Consider the following 22,867-nt stretch of genomic DNA (forward strand, 5'->3'; position numbering starts at 1 on the left):
ATAAGAAAAATTTTGTTTAACAATTTAGCCAAGAAATTATCAAATTCAATTCTGTTCTTACATTAATGAAATAAATGCAAGAACAAAAATTCATTAAAAAAAATTCTTAAATAAACAAAAACAATAAATTAAGAATTTAGTTCAAATTCACATTTTCATAAATTTAATATCATCAAAGAATTATCACATCAAATTCTAAAGTAAAATATGTTGAAAAAATTCATAAAATGAATCAAAATGTGGAAATTCACAAATACTTTCATTTTTATTACAAGGCTTTTTAAGTGAACATTCTAAAACATTACAATATAAAAAATAAAACACAAAAATTTAAATGCATTTAAATCAAATCAATTTGGATGCAAAAAAATAAAATAATTAATTAATTAAAATATTTCATTCACTTATGGCAAAAATATTATTTATTTTTTAAATTTTTATTTATACAATAATATTTTTATTAAATCTACCCTTATATTCAATTGAAAAACTCACTTTAAAGTTAATGTATGTAAATTTTAAAATATATCCAATACATAAACTATAACTAAGAGCAATTCTCAAGTGCTAAATTTCAATTATTGAAATTTACACACACACACACACACACACCATAACATTTTCATAAGGTATCCTGTTTTTAAAAATTAATTTGAAAGAAGATACAGGTTATATGCCAATTTTAAATTGCAATCAGAAACTTCCAGTAGGCACAGAGTATATAGTAGGCAAGTTATGCAAAAATTTTACTTTCGTTTTTCTAGCAGGTTATTTGTGCAAAATTACACTGCTTAGACAGTCAAATCCAAATTACTCTAATAATCAGATGAATGATAAGGCTAGCCTCATTGCAACTTATTACTCCCAAACAAACTGCAATTGTACAAATATCCACTCTAAAAACCATTTAATGCAGTAATATTTCTTTATTCTAATATTTTTGATCCTCTTAAACATTAGAATAAAGAAATATTACTGCATTAAATGGTTTTTTACAATGGGTATTTGCCTTATTTCTTCATTAATAAAAAATACAAAAACTTATAAAATACAGGATTTTCTGTTCTATCATTTAAAATTACTAAAATTTGATGTTTCTTTTGGAAAAATCCAATGTTAATATTGAATTTTTTCCAATATTGACTTTATCACATTATAATAAAATCATTATATAATATTTAACATAACTGTTACTTCCTTTGTATTAGATATATGATTGGGATGCTCTAAAAAATAAATTATCTTAACTCGTTTGAATTGAACTGAACATTGATTAATATAAAAAATATAAACATCTGTAAGTCCACCAGTTATGCTAAAGCAAACAATTTCCGGATTAATAGTAGCAATAATATAGCCGAATTAATCTGCAATTGTTTGGCTTTGATTAGTATAACTGAAAGTGTATATTATTAATGCTTAACAGACTATATGATTTATTCATAATGACTGCTAATTGTTGTTATGAAGTATGTATCTAAGATACATCTCTATTTCACACAAGTAAAATTAGATAACAAAGTTGCATCTTAGAATAGAGAAAATATGGTAATTATAATTTTAGTATGCAAATTTAAATTAAGAATTATATTACCTTAATTGCTACATTTAATATAATTTTGTTAACATATTTTAAAGTTATAGCTTCTAAATAAGAATGTTTTAAAAAAACTTTATTTAATCAATAATTATAAGAAAATAATTAATCATATTAGTTTTCATCACATATAAATACATATACTAACTTAAAAACTGTACTTTATAATCCAGATGTGTACAGTAATACCTCGACTTACGCGAACCTGGAGTTATGTGATTTTCAAATCTCATCGATTCGTCTTTTGTTTGAGTGCCACGCAACTCTTGATTACTCCCTCCCCCCACATTATTGTTCAACTTACATGTTCGGACATGTCATGCAGAATCGACACATAGCTACAATTTATTTTGTGTTATTTATTTCTGTATTTGTTATATCTACGGAGACTTGAGAGACTCTATGTGGTGATTTCTTGTAACCATGAACTAATCAAAAGATGAGAGAAGATTAACGAGAACATTTATTAGCTTACATACATCCGACTTGGATTTTACACAAATTGAGAAATTATACCCCGACTTACGCGGTTATCGCTCGGTCCCACCTATCGCGTAAGTTCAGGGTATTACTGTAATATGGAGTCCTAAAGGTAAAATTGCACCTCAATCCTCCTCTCCTAATAATTTTGCAAAAGATTATATATTTTAATTTAATTGCTCACATCCTGTCATAAAAACAGAAACATTGTTTGTTTGTTCTTGTCAGAATGATATTCTGACATGGAATTTACAGATAATTTCAAACTTAACATCCATAATTATTTGTGAATCCATAATTATCAATGAAAAGTATACATACTGTCTCATTTAAAACAATGAAGGCCCAACAAAGTTCAATAATCATCTCCAAATGAGATTTAATTCAGTATTGAATTAATTGTTGACAACCTTTTCCTGAGGCCCAAGAAGATCTCTAATTTCACCTAAAAACAAGTGAGAGACCAAACTAAGTTTTGAGGATAAAGGTTTGAAATCAATCAGAATGTAAAATGAGGGATCAAATCTATATAAATTTGTGTCCCAAAAACACAGAGCCCCTCTTATTCAGTTTTCATCCAGCCTGCTGTGTATTCTTCTGAATAATTTTCATCTTGCCCACTGTGTTCTCTGCCTGCCACCAACGTTTTCTATCCCTTGGTTATAACACTGAACACCATCAGAGATGTGTGTATACTTCTCTATTGTGCCTGAATTTGAAAGTTCTCCCAACCATGGTAATCACCCCAGATCCAGAACCTTTCCTCTGGATATTCTTCTGAGCTTCCTCTCCTGGAACTCTAATCACATTGACTTATTTTTGGATTCAGTCTTGAACAATTATAATATTCAAAGAGATCAGGTAAAAACCATCTCTTTCTCAATAAACAACTTTTTAACATGGAACGATGAGTTATCCTTTATTCTAAACTCACCTAAATACATGACTTTTTCACTTGCACCATCCAGTCACAACCCTTTTTGATCAAAAATCAAATATTTCTATAGTAAAAATTACCTTTCATTTTGATATCTGACTATCATTAAGATCACATAACCTTACCGTAATTTTATATGATATAACAGAATTTTAGACTTATAGATTTTAAAAAAATGATTCTTAACAATAAATGACCATAAGTCCAGTTTATACCTATTGTCCCAATGTTCCTTTCAATTTGACATTTGACTCAGTTTTTCATCTTTTTTTAACTAGGTATTACTATATATTATTAACATACAAGAATTAATGAATTAAAATTAGTTATTATTACATACATTTTTAACTCTGATTGCAGGAAGATATTGAAATTTATACTTAAAAAAATGCAAGAGAAGAACTAAAAAATTAAATGATGAGAACTCAAATATTATATAAAATTTAGTTTTGACATTCTATACTTGTGCTTTGAAATATCTCAACTTNTGTCTTCTTTCTAATGATGTAAAATACTCATGGAATACTGAAAGTGCTTTTTTTATGTTTATTTTATATTAATTGATCCAAAAACGCAAAAATAAACATATTAAATTTAAGAAACTGGTGGTAAATTATCTCAACTTACATCAATTACCATCCACTTTGTGTGATGAAATTTGAGGAAGGTGTTATTTTTAAAGTCAGGATTGATGGTTATTGTAGCCCACACTGATTAACTACTACTACCATTAATATCAATATAACAGTTAGGTCTTGTAAATGAAAACTCTCTTCCTGATTTTAAATCAGTCAAATTACAATGATGTTATATTATTGTACTCAGAAAATTTTTTTTAAACATTTGTTTAACAACTAGTTTTGTTAAATCTGATTAATTTTATATTTTAGTTGCAGTTTAACTGGCATGCCGGTAACCCCGGGTTTCTGGCATGCTGGTCTCGCCCATTTATATGTGGCATGCTGGTCATTCCTCGAAAATGTGGTTAAATTATGTAACTTACCAACCGAACCACCCGTAGACAACTGGCAAAATTCATACAGGCCATCAAAGACGGGACAATCTTCCCCAACATTAACTAAAAATGAGTAAAAATAAATTTTAAAAACTTTTTTATTTCATAAATACATTAGAATTATTTATCCTTTGCTTCTATTCCATTTCTTTAATCTCAATATGTAACTGGTTTAAGTATTTTCTAGGAATTATCACATCCACAAACTCCATACTTACTAGCTACAGTTGTCAACTGACTAGTAATTACAAAATCTATGGATGTGATAATTCCTAGAAAATAACAGTGTTTGAACCAGTTACACATTGAGATTAGAATTATTTGTTTAGTGGGACAAGACAGGACGAGAGTGATCCATCAACAAAGAATACCTCGTGGAAAGACTTTTATATGGGAAACTGGTTCCTATTTAAGTGTTAGACATTAAAAAATGCAGAAAAATTCCACATGGCCTGCCTGTTGATATGGCACAAGAGAGGTTCATCTATCAGTGTTTAGTACTTTTATCCTCTTGGTTACTAGTGGGCAATTAAATACAGTAGAATCTATTAGGACCACTCTATATTGATGATAACCAACTAATATTATTAATTAAGCAGAACATGAGTAATGGAAATTCTGGTTATATAAATCTGACATTAAAAGAAATGTTAAAACAATTTAAAATTGTATAATTATTAATTAATATTAATTTATCCACTATTGTTTGCCTGCTGTTTTTGCAGTACCATCTCTAACAATAATTAGCATATAATTGAAGAAATGCCTGTAATTTAAACTACCATACTGTAAGTAAATAACAATTAGAACAATTGAAATTTAACATTTAAAAGTATTGGTTAAGATTGATAATGATAAATACATATTATCATTATTATTGTACTATTGTATTGTATTTGAATTTACAAGCTTATCACACATATGAGACACTATTATACTAATTTACAATAGTACATACAATTTAAATCATTTTTATTTAATGAAATATCCCAAAAGGCATTTCAGCTATCTTTGCTTAGTCTTCTTCAGTTGGATATGTCTACAATACAGGTAAATGTTTTGAGAGAATACAGAACCGTAACATCAACTTGCATACAACATGTTTAAAATTGACAAAACCAGTTAAAATGTGGTCTTTACAACAATTAAAAGAACATTAAAATTTGGCACCAATCACATTTAACCAAACTAAACCATCAATACATGTACAAACTACAACAACATTCCATGCATTAGATGTAAAGTATGACAAAATAAATGCCATACCATCTAAAATGATTTTTATTTATATGTATACTATTATTCATAATATTTCATAATCTTGAGATGCAGAATATTCATAAATTTTATTCTAGTGTTCACAATGTATAGGTTGAAGAAGAAGTTGTTTAATAATTGAAAAGTTTATCAATCAATACATGTATTCTAAATGGAAACAAAAATCTTGTGAAATATTTGTGAAAATATTTTGGGTATTTCAATGCAAGCAAATAAGAATTGAAATAGCCATCATTTTGTAAAATTTGCTCTGTGCTTTTCACAAATGCCTTGGCACTTGTAGAAAAACAATATTTACAAAATTAAAAATATTATGGTCTATAGAGTTTACACATTCTACTTTATTATTAATCATAAAAATGCAACTCTAGAGACTATTTAGAACATACTACCAATAAAAATTTCCAACAAAGACAAAAAAAAAAAAAATATTTATACCAAAAATAGATACAAACTATTAGCTTAAATAACAGGAAAACCAATAAACAGAATAGAAACCCTAGTAAACAGCTTTCTAGAGGCAACATGTAAGGTTGAAACTGGGTAAAAGAAATGTACAGTACCAGCATTAAACAACAAATTCTTCATCAAATATACCACAGGCAGGATATCCCAATAACAAGTTCAAACTTACTTGAAATCACCTTCACCTAGTTTCACTCTTTCATGTCACCTCCAGAAGGTTGTTTACTAGGATTTCTATTGTTTATTGGTAATATTTCTTTAAAGTTTGCCAGGTTATTTTCCTCCAACTATTATTTGTCTATATTCCCTACGTGTCTCACTGCATTATATCCTTTCCAATGATAAGGATTACCTCCTTACACAAAAAAATCCAAGCTCTGTACAGTTCTCTTAAGGTAACCATCAAATAACAGGAATAACTTACAATTTACAAGTATCCTAATAAATAATCATGTCATTCTTTTATTTCAAAATTATTTAATAAACTACAGAGAAATATTAACAAATTTCAACAATTAGAGTATATAATTACCTTGTTCACTGTACCATATAAGTTACTATATATAAAAAACTGCTTCATGGCTTCCAATCCTTCCTTTGCAGCTTTATTCTTTGTCAATTTTTCATTATTCAGCAATACTTCTATCAATTCAGGCCCACCTAAACAAATATAAAATATTTAAAAATAATTAACTTATTTGAAATAGAATGAATCTCGTAATTAGAATTGTGTAACCATGTATTTAATATCTAAAATAGTGAATATATTGTAAGGAACCAAGTCTGAGCTTTATTTTTATTTTACTTTTATTTTGCTTTCATTATATTTTGTTTGGGGCTTATGTTTAGTTAAGACGAAGGTTTCCTCACCATTCACCTTAGTAACTTAAAAATAGAAGAAAAACCAACTCACCGACGAAAGAAAAGCGCCGTAGAAAAACTCGCGCACACTTGCGCTTCCCAAGCGGAAAAAGTAAGTCCGCACCGAGAAAAAGGGGGGGGAAGACCCCACAACCCAGTTAGGAATCGCTAAACCTTAAAATAATAAAGCATCCCGATAATTGTTAAAAAGAATAATGTAAAAGGTTAGCGAAGTATTGTCGGAAAATAATCTGCCAGATAAACAAGAAAAATTTAATGTTACAGATAAGTATGTAAATGAGGAGAGTGAGCTCATTCAGAATTGTGACGTCACCTCACACTATAAAGCCTCTAACTCAAGTGAAAACGAACGAGGTGAATTCCTGATAGCAACGAGCTTATAGCAGTGAACGAGAGAGAGGTGTCCGATAGGATTTTGAAGTTATTCGATTTGTGGATCGACGGTTATAGAAAGTCTTGAGAGTTTGAGGAAATAGGTTCCTAGTATATTGAGGTGACGATTAGGATCTTTAATTTATAAGAATTATTGTTTATAAGTTAATTCTTTGATTTTGTCGAATTCCAAAGGGGAATAGAATTAAGTTAGAAATAGATTGATTTGAGTTTGTCGGATTGATTCTTGTTGAATTTCATTGAATAAATTATTGTTTGATTTTTACTAAATACTGTATAGAGTTTATTAATAGAAGTTTAATTAAATATTTGATTTTGTTATTGACAAACTTTGTCATTATTTAATTCGGTGCACGCTTAAAGTCCAGGCCTGGCACACTAACGCGAATCCGCGTAAAGTACCCGTTAGGGAACGGCTATTTCCGGCACACAGTAGTGTCGATAATCGTTGGAAAGTCGGAAAAATAATATAGTACTTTACAATATAACCTGATAAAATTTAAGACAAACAAATTTAAATAGTACATATAAAAATAGACAATACAGTCACATCTATATGAAGTCACATTTTCTCTTGGTCACTCAAAATAGCAAATTTCAATTTATAAGAATCAATGATACTAAAATCACACCTCCATAAAGTCTAAAGTCAAAGCCATTTGCTATTCCAGCCTATATTATACAATGTTATATACAGTCAAACTTAATAGCACTGGTAGTCAACATTATACACATTAGTTTTGAATTCTTTTTTAAGACCATAAGCATTTCTTAGTGAGAGTATAAACACATTTTTAGCTACTCTGGTTATAAAACAATCTTTATAATTAATATTTTATTATGCAACTAAACTTCAGATATAAGAAAGAAAAGTGAGAAAAAGAACATAAATCATTATCTTATGATCTAAAAGATTATTTCAGTAGAGACACACATCTGTTTGTTTGTTTGTTTAGTTATGGCAATGCAACACTTGGGCAATCTGCCTTCCAAGAGATCATTTTAAGGGAAACTGGCCCCTATTTAGGCATTACAGATGTGAAGAAAACTCAAAAAATTCCATGTGGCCAGCCCATCCGAGTGAGGCACGAACCCATGACTGAACTCCCAGTGTTCAGGGAATGAAGACCGCTTGGCCACTGGTGGGCCAAGACACAACTGAATTGAATCTCAATTGTAAATAATTTGCAGTCTGGGCAATAAATAAATTTAAACTATCATCTTCTATCCATCATTTTACATTATATAAATTTTTGAAATAATCTATTGATAATTAAAAAATAGACATATTTGAAAAACATACAGCTTGTATCTCAAGAACTAGATGACTACTTGAACACTTGAATAGTGTTGAAAAAAACATTTAACAACAATTAGTGATTTAATAAGCATTGAAAAGGGGAAATTACTAGAAAACTGAACATTCAATACATAGCATTTTATCATGATGGTTTCATAGTTTTAAACAACATTATTATATAAAACAAATTAGACTGTGGCAAATCAACATCTACCAGTGATAAGTATTAGGAAATATAAAAGTTAATTGTAAAGATCTCAAATTACAAGTCTGAAGATGTTTATAATTTTGATGAAACTGATTTATTTCATCACTGAGTATCTGACACATTTTCTAACAGGATTTTGAAAGGAAGAAAGCAATCCAAATAATAAATTATAACTGGATTGTGCATAAATGCAAAAGACAATTAGTAATAGTTCTTGTTCTCTCTATTCCTAATTGATATATTTAAAAATCCACAGTGGTTTAAGAATATAAGTGTTAACATTAATCATCAACATAAGATGTGAATCCAAATGACAAGTGAACTTATTCATTATTGGGCTGCAATTTGAAAAAATTATAAACCTATAAATTTCCACTGTCATCACCTATCTATCTGTCCTTCCTTAATCTTAAGAAAGGCATTAGATAGATGAAAGTCAAGGCCAGATGTGGAAAGCTTAAGGCAAAAGGTCCATATTAACTATATATGAACTTCCAGTTTAAATTGGAAGTCACATTACTTCAATTCAAAATTTTTCCCTGAAAAGGGTTAGATAGATAACTGACACAACTCTATTGCTAACAGGAAAAGTATGATGTACAGAAGCAAGACCACCACTAAAATAATTGAAAACATTGTGACGATGTCACAATAAGTAACAGCTAAATAAATAAATGCTTACTGGAATTAATTAAATAAAATAAACAAACACCTTTCTCTATTCCAGCACATTTAATACATAACAGCTTGTTAGAATTAGTTTGGTTTATTAAGGTTACATCAACACAACACATGAACAATCTGCCAAGGGAGAGGAATCACAGGAAAACTTTTATGGGACCCTATTTAGGTGTTACTAACATGAAGAAAACTCAGAAACTGCTGTGACCAGCCCAAATCCACAACTAACTAACTACCAGAGTTTGGTGGTTTTATACACTCAGTTACTAGAGAGCACTTATTAAAATTAAGAAAGCACCCTTTAGAAATAAAAAAACCTGAATTGTTAGATGTGGAAAATTAAATACTTATAGGTTTTTCACAGGCTTAAACACTTTTGATTCAATGCAGGCAAGTGCTACATGCTACATACCTCAGTAATGATATAGCGCATCTATTTCATGCTATATTATTGTCACAGTAATTAAATATTTTAAAAAATTATAACCTTTTTTGTAAGAGTTATATTTAGTTTATTATTTTGTTAAATGTTTTGCCAATAGATAGTGCTGCATATAAAGCCAGCAAATTCAATGTAGACAGAAATTAATCGATATATATGTAAATTCAATCAATATTTTGGGTGGTATGTACAAAATATCAAAATTAAAAGTAGTTGAACATAATTGCCAAGTTTTATAGCAATTGTTTGAATTGCCTAGGAGTGTATAGCAAACAAACAAACAAACATCCTCATTTATATATATATAGATGCAGAGATCTATTGTCATCAACATTTCCTACTGTAAATAAGATAAATAAAAAAATTTTTCCCTGATGCCAAAACTTATTCATAATTGGGTACTTATTTCAGAAGCCAGCTATCTATTATTTACATCTATTTGTTACAAATATAGTTATGCCTGATGAATAAAAGCAGGACTATGTTTTATGAGACCAGTTATAGTTGGCTTCTGTAACAGATTATTAACTACAATTTAATTCATATTTGGTAGTCAATATGTTAATGGATTTTATAGTTGATAGAAAAAAGCTAACTACATTCATTTCTATGCACACAAATCAAAAAGTTTTGTACAAAGTTTATTATTATTTTTTTTTTTATAAATATCACAAACTTGGTAAAAGTATAACTCAAAAATTTATATAAATAAGTAAAGAAATGTAGAAAAATTATCTGATTTTATAGTTATGTATTTTTGAAATCATTATTTACTTCTTATAAACAGTATATATTTTATAACTTATGTGTCTTTTTAGATGAAGTTAATATACTAATACTTTCACAAAATAAACTTCTTTTTTAAAAAAAAAAAAACTAATAATTTTCTATTTTCTTTTCATAATTTAGGAAATACTGTAAGGTCTCTTTTTATGTGGATTATTTTTATGCGATTTTGAAGTTGTGTGGTTTGTATTTGTCCAAAAATTTCTTGGACAAACATACATATAGGCTTGTTTAGGAAGCCCGCGTATAGACAGTCTCCAAAAATCGTGGAACACTCAAAGCTCACTCCATTTGTTCCACTGACATATAACGTTTATGGATGTAAAGGACAGCTAGATCTACCTTAATCGCTTTAGTTCCTAGCAATTTTTGATATAAATGTAATTAAACATAAAAANCCATTAATCCATTCCAGATCCCCAAAACTCCACAATTTTTTTGTTACATGTTTTTAAATAAGAAAAATTTACTTATAAATAACAAATATTGTATAAAAACACAATAGAATGCACTGCAAGAAACAAGTTTTGCAGATGTTGCAATGTTTGCTACATAGATAAAAAAAGAAAAGATGGGAAATTTGAGAAATGAGAGACTATGGCACCGCACAAAACATGGAAGTGAACTAATGCCTATGTCACTCGATTACGTGTTTTTCTATAAGTTAACCTATTAGACATTGGAAGAATAATGAAAATGACAAAATTACAGCAGTTTTCCATCATCTTTTTCTTAATCTATGGTTTGCTGTGGCATTTTCTGCACTAACTAGTGGTGGGGTATCTAAAGCTGACTCATAACCCAAATTTTAGCTCTCAACTCAAAGCAAAATATCAGCCAAGAGACAGCTTGTATCTTTAAACTTGTAAGATTAAAGATACAAGTTTAATCTTTTCTTAGTTTTTCTTTGGAAGTTTTTCTTTACAAGAAAAACTTGTAAGTTGGGACACTCATAAGTCAAGGTACCAGTGTATATCTGAAATAATATCAGCAGATATTTTTTTCAAAGTGTAAAATACATTTGAACATTAATTATGTTTTTTGTTATAAAAACCAACAGCCTCAAATGAGTATATAGTATGAACCTATAAACACTGTCAGATTCCAAAAAGTAAACTCATTTTACTGCCAAAAAAAAATGGCAAAATAATTTTTGTAACATAATGTCATCTATTGGATAAAATTTACAGTTAACAAGAGTGAATGCTTCTGTAAAAGTTCGTCCGATGGAGAATTATTTTTAATAAAATAAAAGACAAAACTGTCCAAAAAGGATCACCATTTATTACTTGTGTTCCAAGACTTGTGAATGCATGAGAGATGTTAAAATAAAAGTTTCAAGAGCATTTTTCACAATGAACATATGACACACATCACAGCCAAAAATGTGAACACTGCATATGAAAGTATGGAATGCGACAATGACTAAAAAGGGGTTAGACATTCTTAAATACTTTAGTCCAATAAATATCTTTATATCTTAGACCAAATCACAAAATATGATTAAACACTAAAAGCTTCCTGGAGTGTCAACATTTCTGAGTAATAATTTTGGTTTTTTAATACTTCAGATAGACTAGCTTATTGTTTAGTAATTTTTGCATTAATGTAAAAAATGTTAATTATAATTCAAGTTTCTAATACTTTAATCATTTAGGCAAATTAATATCTGAATTTCTCATTCACACATTTCTCTCTGTCTTTTTCTCTTTAATTAAAATTTTGAAATATTTCTGAAATTTAAATTTTTAACATAATGAAAACTCACCATTGAATGACCAAGAAAAATAATTTTTGTGTTAGAATTCCTGTAAAGTTTTCTTATGTAATTAACACATTCCTGCAAGAACACTGAAAATAAATAATTACTATTTTATTAAATAAAAATTACATTTAATTTTTATTTTGACAGTTTATAAATAATTTTAAATCATCAAAGATATTATCATGTCATTTTAGTCAATTGAAATTTGCTTTTCCTTATTTGATTTTATTTTTATTTCTTCAATTAATTGATAAAATAACAAATTCAATTCACTTCATTATATTATACAGTAGACCCCCAATAAAACGGGTTCATATAGTTTGGATTCCTATACGACGGCAAAAAAATTGCAACCATATTAAACAAGCTAAAAGAGACTCTTATAATTTAGTAAAACATCATCGCCGACTCGTGTCACGACAGGATTGGTTGAATCTAGACCAATAGCGGATATTGTACAAACCACTGAGTTTAAACGAGCAGCAGACCTACTAAAAACCATTTATTTAACATCCATAAAAATTATATTTATATTAATGATGTCCCCAAAGTTCAGCAAAGTTTTTGCAGAAAAATAATTTATCAGGAAGCACGCGAGCGCCATTCGATGCACCGCTCCACGAGGAAAACAAGCTTAAGCAATGGTGTCGTCGAACGGTGCCCACTTGGTAAGTAATCCTACAATTTTTTGTTTATAGCATATTTTATATAGATTATTCCCCAAAAATTATACATATTTTGGAAATGATGAGTCAAATTAGTCTAAAATCGATTAATTTTATGGAAGAAACCTTTCAAACAGCCGTAGTCCCTAAACTGCAAACGTGCCAAGCTGTGATTGGCTCATGTATTTTAACGACACATAGAAAATGAATTTCATAAAAACCAGAACGTATCTACCATGTTATAAGGGGGTCGACTGTACATACACACAAAATAATGTTTCATCCAAAAAATGAAAATGAAATAAAATAACAAAAGCTAAATAATTAAATGTACAAAAAATGACAAAAAAAATTATTATTATTATTATTTATTATTTTTCAATAAAAAAAAATTTATTTTATTGAATCAAAAATTATTTAAATATGAACAATTTAAATTCACTATATTTTTACACCATAATATACTTTAAATTATCATTATTTCTCTGTAATAATAAATTATTAATGTATATGTTATTCTAAAATGACATTGTATTATACTAAAAGTTTTAAAACTTTGTTGTAAACTGAAGTGAATTATTACAGGCTTTTATAATATGATTTAAGTATTAAGTTGTTTACACTATTTTTATCAACTTATGTTTTATAGTTATTTTCTTCATATTAGATACTTTTAAATGGGAATTAAATTTCTCAAATTGTTTAAAAAATACTTTAGCATACAGGTCATTCCATGTCAGTTCAAGCAGGAATTCATCCTTATGATGCCAGATTTTGACAATTTTTACAGAGTGGGTCTATTTTGCATCTATAATAAGCCTGCCAAAATGTTTTGCAAAAGTTTCATTTTTAAGAATATTATATTACTTTCCAAATTTTGAACTTTCTGAAAAAGCTGTTTACTTGAATGTATGTATCTCAGTAAGTATGAGAATCCAATATATCATCATCAATATTCATACTTATTTGGTAATTGTTGTCAAATCTACTACCTGAGAAAATCTCCACTTACACTTTTGTGACAGTGAAAACGACACATTCCCGTGATCTGCTGACCTCTTAGCCAGGTGATATCATGCTGATATCAAAATTGATGGCTGATGAGTCAGTCATTGTCAATTCCTCAATCAAATCACTTATATTCTAATTTGCGGATACCCTCTGCTCCTTGGGATACATCATTTTTGGATACCTCTTTGCCTGTGGCCATAATATCTATTTGTACACATCTGTTGTCAGAATAAGAACTGTCCTCCAGACCTTTCTTCCTGTCCATTCAACCAGCTCGTATCAGATCAAGATCTCCTACAAGATCCTCTACCCTCAGAACATCATAACCAAGATCTTCTACAAGGTATTTATCCCCACGCGTATCTCATGTAAACTTGCTCTCTCGCAATCTCTCCCTTAAATAGGTCAGTTAATCAGATATTACGATTAGTATCCTGTAACTTTTCTTTTGTGATTATTAAATGGTTATTTAGTTGTTAATTCTCATATCTGAGTACTTTACTTCTGTCAGGCCATCTCTCAACCCTTCTCCATCCTGAATCCGATTGCCAGTGCACGTGGCCGCCTGCATAAACAATGTTCTAATACTGAATCAACACACTGTCTTGACTTCCATGTCCATCGAGACATGGTGGTGTCAGTCCTGATGAGGCCAACCCTCCGTGATATGGAAATGCAATTTGTTGAATTTTCAAGTTAAAAGGATGGGGAACAATAGCTCATAGTTCATTTTTTCATTTAAACATTTTTTGTAAGTTTTCAATTTTCAATGTTCAAAGTTAAATACTTCAAAACATCCATCATTTAATTTTGTCCATTTACACACATTTTTTTTTACTCATACCTTTGTTATACTGAATGACAAAGTTTGGTGGAGATAATTTTCATTTAAGAGAAAAAAGTCAAGTCAAAATTTTGATGCACTACCCATGCAAAGCATATCATGTGCTTGCCATCAGTTTACAGACCCAGGAGCAGGGCATTAGGTTGAAATCACATATGAATATGTAATGACAACATTCTCCACCTATTCAAATTTCTGGTCATAGTAACAAATTCAATGCATTTGGAAGAATTATAAATGCAAAATTCAAACATGATTTTTTCCATTTAGTTCAGTACAGGAACCAATTGATCTTTTTCAGCTTATCATCAATGATTTCATTTCCATGGTTTCTTACTTTGTCACAGTAGCCTGTCTTACAGCAGCTCTGGAAAGAAAAACTGGTAAAAATGTTAGAAATCGGTACTACACAATTTACTACATGTCTCAGTAACCAATTTACTGGTAGCTAGCTCTCTGTGTGATAATTCCAGATTTTCAATATCCTTTTTTATCATTCCTCAACAACAATGAGCTTAAAATCCTTCTCTTCTGAAGACTCTACAGATTCTGTCTTCATTCTGGTGATCACCAGGATGAAGACAGAATCTGTAGAGACAGAAATCACCAGGATGACAACTACATAGTTTACCCTAATTTCCTTAATGATAGATTCCTCCTTAGATCTATATGTAAGTGCCTCTTGTTCTCATTTCAATGAATCATCAGATACATAACAGGTCATTCTTTAATATTTTGAGCACTGACTTACAGAGATCTGGAGTTCTTATTTAAGTATCATAAGTAACTGAGCAGCAATTGCACAAGCAGCCAATCTCTTTAGTGTACTGTCCAGCCTGTTGCTTTGTAAAGTACTATATTATTTTCCCAACTTTTCCAACAATTATCGACACGACTGTGTGCTGGAAATATCCGTTCCCTAACGGGTACTTACGGGGATTCGCGTTAGTGTGCCAGGCCTGGACTTTTAGCGTGCACTGAAATTAAATAATGACAAAGTTTGTCAATAGCAAATCAAATATTTAATAAAAGTTCTAGTAATAAACTATATACAAAATTTAGTAAAATCAAATAACAATTTATTCAATTAAAGTCAATAAGAATCAACCCGACAAAACTCAATTCAATCTATTTTCTAACTTAATTCTATTCCCCTTTGGAATTCGACAAAATCAAAGACTTAATTTATGTACAATAATTCTTATGAATTAAAGATCCTAATCGTCACCTCAATACACTAGGAATCTATTTCCTCAACTCTCAAGACTTTCTCTATTCGTCGATCCACAAATCGAATAACTTCAAAATCGCCTTGGAACTATTTGATCCTATCAGACACCTCTCTCGTTCACTGCTACGAAGCTCACCAAGCTCATTGCCATCAGAAGCTCACCTCGCTTGTCTTCACTTGAGATTCAGACTTTATACTGTGAGGTGACGTCACAATTCTGAATGCAATCACTCCCCTCATTTACATACTTATTTGCTAACAATAAACTTTTTCTATTCTTAGAATAGAAAACTTTTTCTATTCTTATTATTCTTTGACAATTTTGGGGATGTTTTTTTATTCTTTAAGGTTTAGCGAGTCCCTAAGTTGTGCCTGTGGGGTCTCCCCCCTTTTCTCGGTGTGGACTTACTTTTTTCCACTCGGGAGTGCAAGTGTGCACAAGTTTTTTCTACAGTGCTTTTCTCTTGTTGGTGAGTTGGTTTCTCTTCTATTTTTAAGTTTCTAAGGTAAATGGTGAGGAAACCTTCGTCCTAACAAAATATAAGCCCCAAACAAAAATATAATAAAAAGCAAAATAAAAGTAAATAAAAATAATGCTCGGACTTGGTTCCTTACACACTGAGTATCTGACACATTTTCTAACAGGATTTTGAAAGGAAGAAAGCAATCCAAATAATAAATTATAACTGGATTGTGCATAAATGCAAAAGACAATTAGTAATAGTTCTTGTTCTCTCTATTCCTAATTGATATATTTAAAAATCCACAGTGGTTTAAGAATATAAGTGTTAACATTAATCATCAACATAAGATGTGAATCCAAATGACAAGTGAACTTATTCATTATTGGGCTGCAATTTGAAAAAATTATAGACCTATAAATTTCCACTGTTATCACCTATCTATCTGTCCTTCCTTAATCTTGAGAAAGGCATTAGATAGATGAAAGTCAAGGCCAGATGTGGAAAGCTTAAGGCAAAAGGTCCAGATTAACTATATATGAACTTCCAGTTTAAATTGGAAGTCACATTACTTCAATTCAAAATTTTTCCCTGAAACGGGTTAGATAGATAACTGACACAACTCTATTGCTAACAGGAAAAGTACGATGTACAGAAGCAAGACCACCACTAAAATAATTGAAAATATTGTGACAAAAAGTTGCAGCCCAGCATTGTGATGATGTCACAATAAGTAACAGCTAAATAAATAAATGCTTACTGGAATTAATTAAATAAAATAAACACCTTTCTCTATTCCAGCACAACGTTTAATACGTAACAGCTTGTTAGAATTAGTTTGGTTTATTAGGTTACATCAACACAACACATGAACAATCTGCCAAGGGAGAGGAATCACAGGAAAACTTTTATGGGACCCTACTTAGGTGTTACTAACATGAAGAAAACTCAGAAAACTGCTGTGACCAGCCCAAATCCACAACTAACTAACTACCAGAGTTTGGTGATTTTATACACTCAGTTACAAGAGGGTACTTATTAAAATTAAAAAAGCACCCTTTAGAAATAAAAAAACCTGAATTGTTAGATGTGGAAAATTAAATATTTATAAGTTTTTCACAGGCTTAAACACTTTTGATTCAATGCAGGCAAGTGCTACACGCTAACTACCTCAGTAATGATATAGTGCGTCTATTTCATGCTATATTATTGTCACAGTAATTAAATATTTTAAAAAATTATAACCTTTTTGTAAGAGTTATATTTAGTTTATTATTCTGTTAAATGTTTTGCCAATAGATAGTGCTGCATATAAAGCCAGCAAATCCAATATAGACAGAAATTAATCGATATATATGTAAATTCAATCAATATTTTGGGTGGTATGTACAAAATATCAAAATTAAAAGTATTTGAACATAATTGCCAAGTTTTATAGCAATTGTTTGAATTGCCTAGGAGTATATAGCAAACAAACAAACAAACATCCTCATTTATATATATATAGATGCAGAGATCTATTGTCATCAACATTTCCTACTATAAATAAGATAAATAAAAAAATTTTTTCCTGATGCCAAAACTTATTCATAATTGGGTACTTATTTCAGAAGCCAGCTATCTATTATTTACATCTATTTGTTACAAATATAGTTATGCCTGATGAATAAAAGCAGGACTATGTTTTATGAGACCAGTTATAGTTGGCTTCTGTAACAGATTATTAACTACAATTTAATTCATATTTGGTAGTCAATATGTTAATGGATTTTATAGTTGATAGAAAAAAGCTAACTACATTCATTTCTATGCACACAAATCAAAAAGTTTTGTACAAAGTTTATTATTATTTTTTTTTTTATAAATATCACAAACTTGGTAAAAGTATAACTCAAAAATTTATATAAATAAGTAAAGAAATGTAGAAAAATTATCTGATTTTATAGTTATGTATTTTTGAAATCATTATTTACTTCTTATAAACAGTATATATTTTATAACTTATGTGTCTTTTTAGATGAAGTTAATATACTAATACTTTCACAAAATAAACTTCTTTTTTAAAAAAAAAAAAACTAATAATTTTCTATTTTCTTTTCATAATTTAGGAAATACTGTAAGGTCTCTTTTTATGTGGATTATTTTTATGCGATTTTGAAGTTGTGTGGTTTGTATTTGTCCAAAAATTTCTTGGACAAACATACATATAGGCTTGTTTAGGAAGCCCGCGTATAGACAGTCTCCAAAAATCGTGGAACACTCAAAGCTCACTCCATTTGTTCCACTGACATATAACGTTTATGGATGTAAAGGACAGCTAGATCTACCTTAATCGCTTTAGTTCCTAGCAATTTTTGATATAAATGTAATTAAACATAAAAANCCTTTAGAAATAAAAAAACCTGAATTGTTAGATGTGGAAAATTAAATACTTATAGGTTTTTCACAGGCTTAAACACTTTTGATTCAATGCAGGCAAGTGCTACATGCTACATACCTCAGTAATGATATAGCGCATCTATTTCATGCTATATTATTGTCACAGTAATTAAATATTTTAAAAAATTATAACCTTTTTTGTAAGAGTTATATTTAGTTTATTATTTTGTTAAATGTTTTGCCAATAGATAGTGCTGCATATAAAGCCAGCAAATTCAATGTAGACAGAAATTAATCGATATATATGTAAATTCAATCAATATTTTGGGTGGTATGTACAAAATATCAAAATTAAAAGTAGTTGAACATAATTGCCAAGTTTTATAGCAATTGTTTGAATTGCCTAGGAGTGTATAGCAAACAAACAAACAAACATCCTCATTTATATATATATAGATGCAGAGATCTATTGTCATCAACATTTCCTACTGTAAATAAGATAAATAAAAAAATTTTTCCCTGATGCCAAAACTTATTCATAATTGGGTACTTATTTCAGATGCCAGCTATCTATTATTTACATCTATTTGTTACAAATATAGTTATTTCTGATGAATAAAAGCAGGACTATGTTTTATGAGACCAGTTATAGTTGGCTTCTGTAACAAATTAGTAACTACAATTTAATTCATATTTGGTAGTCAATATGTTAATGGATTTTATAGTTGATAGAAAAAAGCTAACTACATTCATTTCTAAGCACACAAATCAAAAAGTTTTGTACAAAGTTTATTTTTTTTTATAAATATCACAAACTTGGTAAAAGTATAACTCAAAAATTTATATAAATAAGTAAAGAAATATAGAAAAATTATCTGATTTTATAGTTATGTATTTTTGAAATCATTATTTACTTCTTATAAACAGTTTATATTTTACAACTTATGTGCCTTTTTAGATGAAGTTAATATACCAGTACTTTCACAAAATAAACTTCTTTTTTAAAAAAAATAACTAATAATTTTCTATTTTCTTTTCATAATTTAAGAAATACGTTTGCATATTAATACTGATTTCAAATTTTGATGAAATAAAATATGTATTCATAAATAAATAATAAATGTATTTAATTTTAATAACAAAGAATTTAGTAAAATTAATCCCAATTATTTTTTATCAGAAATAAAACATACCATGTTGACTGACATATTCACCAATTTCATCTGCAATTGTGGGATCTAATCCTTTCTCATCAATCATTTCTTTTCTGACTTCTTCCCAAGACATCTAAAATATTTTAAAATATTTAAAAGTCTTGATATGTCTTAAAATATTATATCATATTATTTTAAAAGTTTTATTTACAAAAGAAACATCTAATAAATGGATTTACAATTTTATTATATTATTCAACTGAATATAATGAATAAATCCTTAAAAGTATTTTTTAATTTGTGTATTAAAGAACTTCAGTTAATAGCTGTTTATGTTTTTTATCATGTAAATTTATCATAAATAACTTTCATATTTATAATATCATAAAGTTAATAAATTATGTTACTTTTTATAAAAGTGTATATGTTAACTTTTCTTTAAATGTTTAAGATATTAAATTACCTTGTTTACTCGCATATAAGATGATCTTGTGTATAGGACAAGGTGTGACTTTAAAGATCAAAATAATGAAAATTAGAATTGTATTAATAAATCTAATTTTCGTTATTTTGATCTTTAAAGTCACACCTCGTCCTATATGCAAGGTCATCTTATATGCGTTGATTTCATTTAATCACAAGTAAAATATCAAATGAACATAAACGCACACATTGTCCCACAAAAATTACTAGTATTTTAAACTTTAAGGAAAAATCTTGTAAAATCAACAACATAATTTGTTCACGTAAAGCTGAACAATCGGGAACCTTTTTTTTTGCTAATTCTTAACAGTAGAATCCACTCCATTGATTACACTTATGAGTTTCTTGAAATTCTGATTTCCAAATAATCATCTGTTTTCATGTGGGAATGGATTAAAACTTATATTGTGCTCCTGTGTGATTTTAGAATTTCAATCTGGAATTCAATTCAAAAGCTTTGCTTTTCCTATTCCTATTCCTATTCATCTTTACTCCTGACAATATACAAGAACGATTCAAACAACCCAGATAAAATACTTATGTTTTTAAATACAAGACAGTAAGCATCTGGTAAAAAAATGCAAATACATGGTTCACAAAAATTATTTGCAAAAACGCAAAAAATCTTTCACTCACGCATATAGGATGACCTAGGAATTTTAAGCTGTGATAAATGAATAAAAACCTCGTCCTATATGTGAGTAAATATGGTATATCAAAAATTAAAATGATATCTCTAATCTTGAATTTTAGATTGTTTTATTAGATTTATGAATGAAACAGCTAATGAAATAAAATTTTAATTATATCATTATCAATTTTTGTTGTTTGCTGAAAATATGAAACTGCTTTATTTTGCTTGAAACATAAAATGAAATTTCCATATCTTAACTGATAAACAATGAAAATAGCATTAATCCATTCAATTAATTAAATATTTTAAAAAATTGTTCTTCAATTACAGTTTATTATTGGTACACTAAATGCATTAATAAGTTAAAATAATTAATAAAGATGAGAAACTCAAAATGTTTAGAGAATATACTAAATAAATATGTGCATCTTGTAAGATCTACAAACTGTATTTTATATTTTGCTAAAGCTATACAATAGCTGGAATACATTGAGCTACATTTATGCTACTAATTACTAATTATAAATGTCTAGTAATTTGACCCAAAGGTAGGCAACTGACTGTAATCTGGCAATCATTTGGCTTTAATCTGAATTTGGGTTTGTAGATGTTTATTTTTTTTTATATTTTGTATTGTTAATTCTTAAATATCTGATCTATTGAATAAAAATTCATACATTAGTCAAAATTATGTTGATGTGTTTTAAGAATGCATTTAAATTGGAATTCTTGTTTTTGAGAGATAATGTAACTAAAATATCCTATAACTATAACACAATTTTTTGAAGTTTTAGTAAAATACAGGTAGGCCTCCTACAACGCGGTAGATATGTTCCTTGAAAATACCGCGTTGTGGAAAATCGTGTTATAGGAGACACTAACGCAATACAAAAACTGGATTCGGTTCTAAAAAGAGAAAAACTTGGCGTTTGAATGGCATTTTTTGAATTTTTCAAACCAGCCATTGGTAGCCACAATTTTAACACTGGTTTCATCAGCTGACCAGTGGCGTAGTGTAGTGGTGGTGGCAGGGACGGCACTTTTAGGGGGGGCAAAATTTCACAATAAATAATAATAATATCTTGTAAAAATTTGAATCATTTCATTTCATATTTTTGTCGCACCTACGATTCGAACTGATTGAAATGAGCACGAAATTGTTCATTACTTATTCTGTGACAAAACTGAATTTTAGTCTTTTAAATTGAGATACCTAAATAGGGGGCAGTGAAATTTTCCTCCGCCTCGGGCGGCTGACACCCACACTATGCCACCGCAGCTGATGACTGTCCCATTTGTTTTAAATAATCAAATATTTTTAAGGCTTTGTGTTTAAGTGCAGTTTTATTTAAAGGAAACCATTTCTTGTTCATATCTTCTACCCATAATATTAGCGTTTGTTCCATTTTTTACATTATAGGTGCTCTTGGACAAGCAACATTTTTCGCAAGAATAGATGATCCAGATGTGACCAAATTTCTAATCTTTTCTCCCGATTGCTTAATCGACCGAATGGTCGACTCATTTAAATTAAAATGCCTACTGATATCAGCTATCACCTCTTGGTTTTTAATTCAATCCAAAATTTCTAGCTTTGAAAAGTTATAAATTTCCTTTTTAACGATGGTCCTTTGTTTTCATTCGGGATTGTTATGACTAAAATTTTTTCAATCAGTTTTGTAGACAGTAAAAATCGCAAAAAATAACTTTTCTTCACTATGTTGTTAAAAATATACACCCAATAGAAGTTTATACTGTATTTTGGACCATCAGACT

At 29.0% G+C, this 22,867-nt stretch overlaps 1 protein-coding gene across 1 annotated transcript in view; it reads right to left on the reverse strand.

Moving 5' to 3' along the window:
• The window catches only part of LOC111622456 (histidine--tRNA ligase, cytoplasmic-like), a 74,021-nt gene that overhangs the window by 12,185 nt on the left and 38,969 nt on the right, over positions 1–22,867 (reverse strand). The window contains exons 8-10 of the mRNA XM_023364827.1: positions 6,286–6,432; positions 5,073–5,116; positions 3,478–3,493 (exon numbers count right to left, since the gene is read on the reverse strand). Of these exons, the coding sequence (XP_023220595.1) occupies positions 3,478–3,493; positions 5,073–5,116; positions 6,286–6,432 (207 nt within the window). The remainder of the gene's footprint in view (positions 1–3,477; positions 3,494–5,072; positions 5,117–6,285; positions 6,433–22,867) is intronic.

Source organism: Centruroides sculpturatus, unplaced genomic scaffold (assembly GCF_000671375.1).
Source record: "Centruroides sculpturatus isolate CEXI.00-Female unplaced genomic scaffold, Cexi_2.0 scaffold150, whole genome shotgun sequence".
Classification (NCBI taxonomy): domain Eukaryota; kingdom Metazoa; phylum Arthropoda; class Arachnida; order Scorpiones; family Buthidae; genus Centruroides; species Centruroides sculpturatus.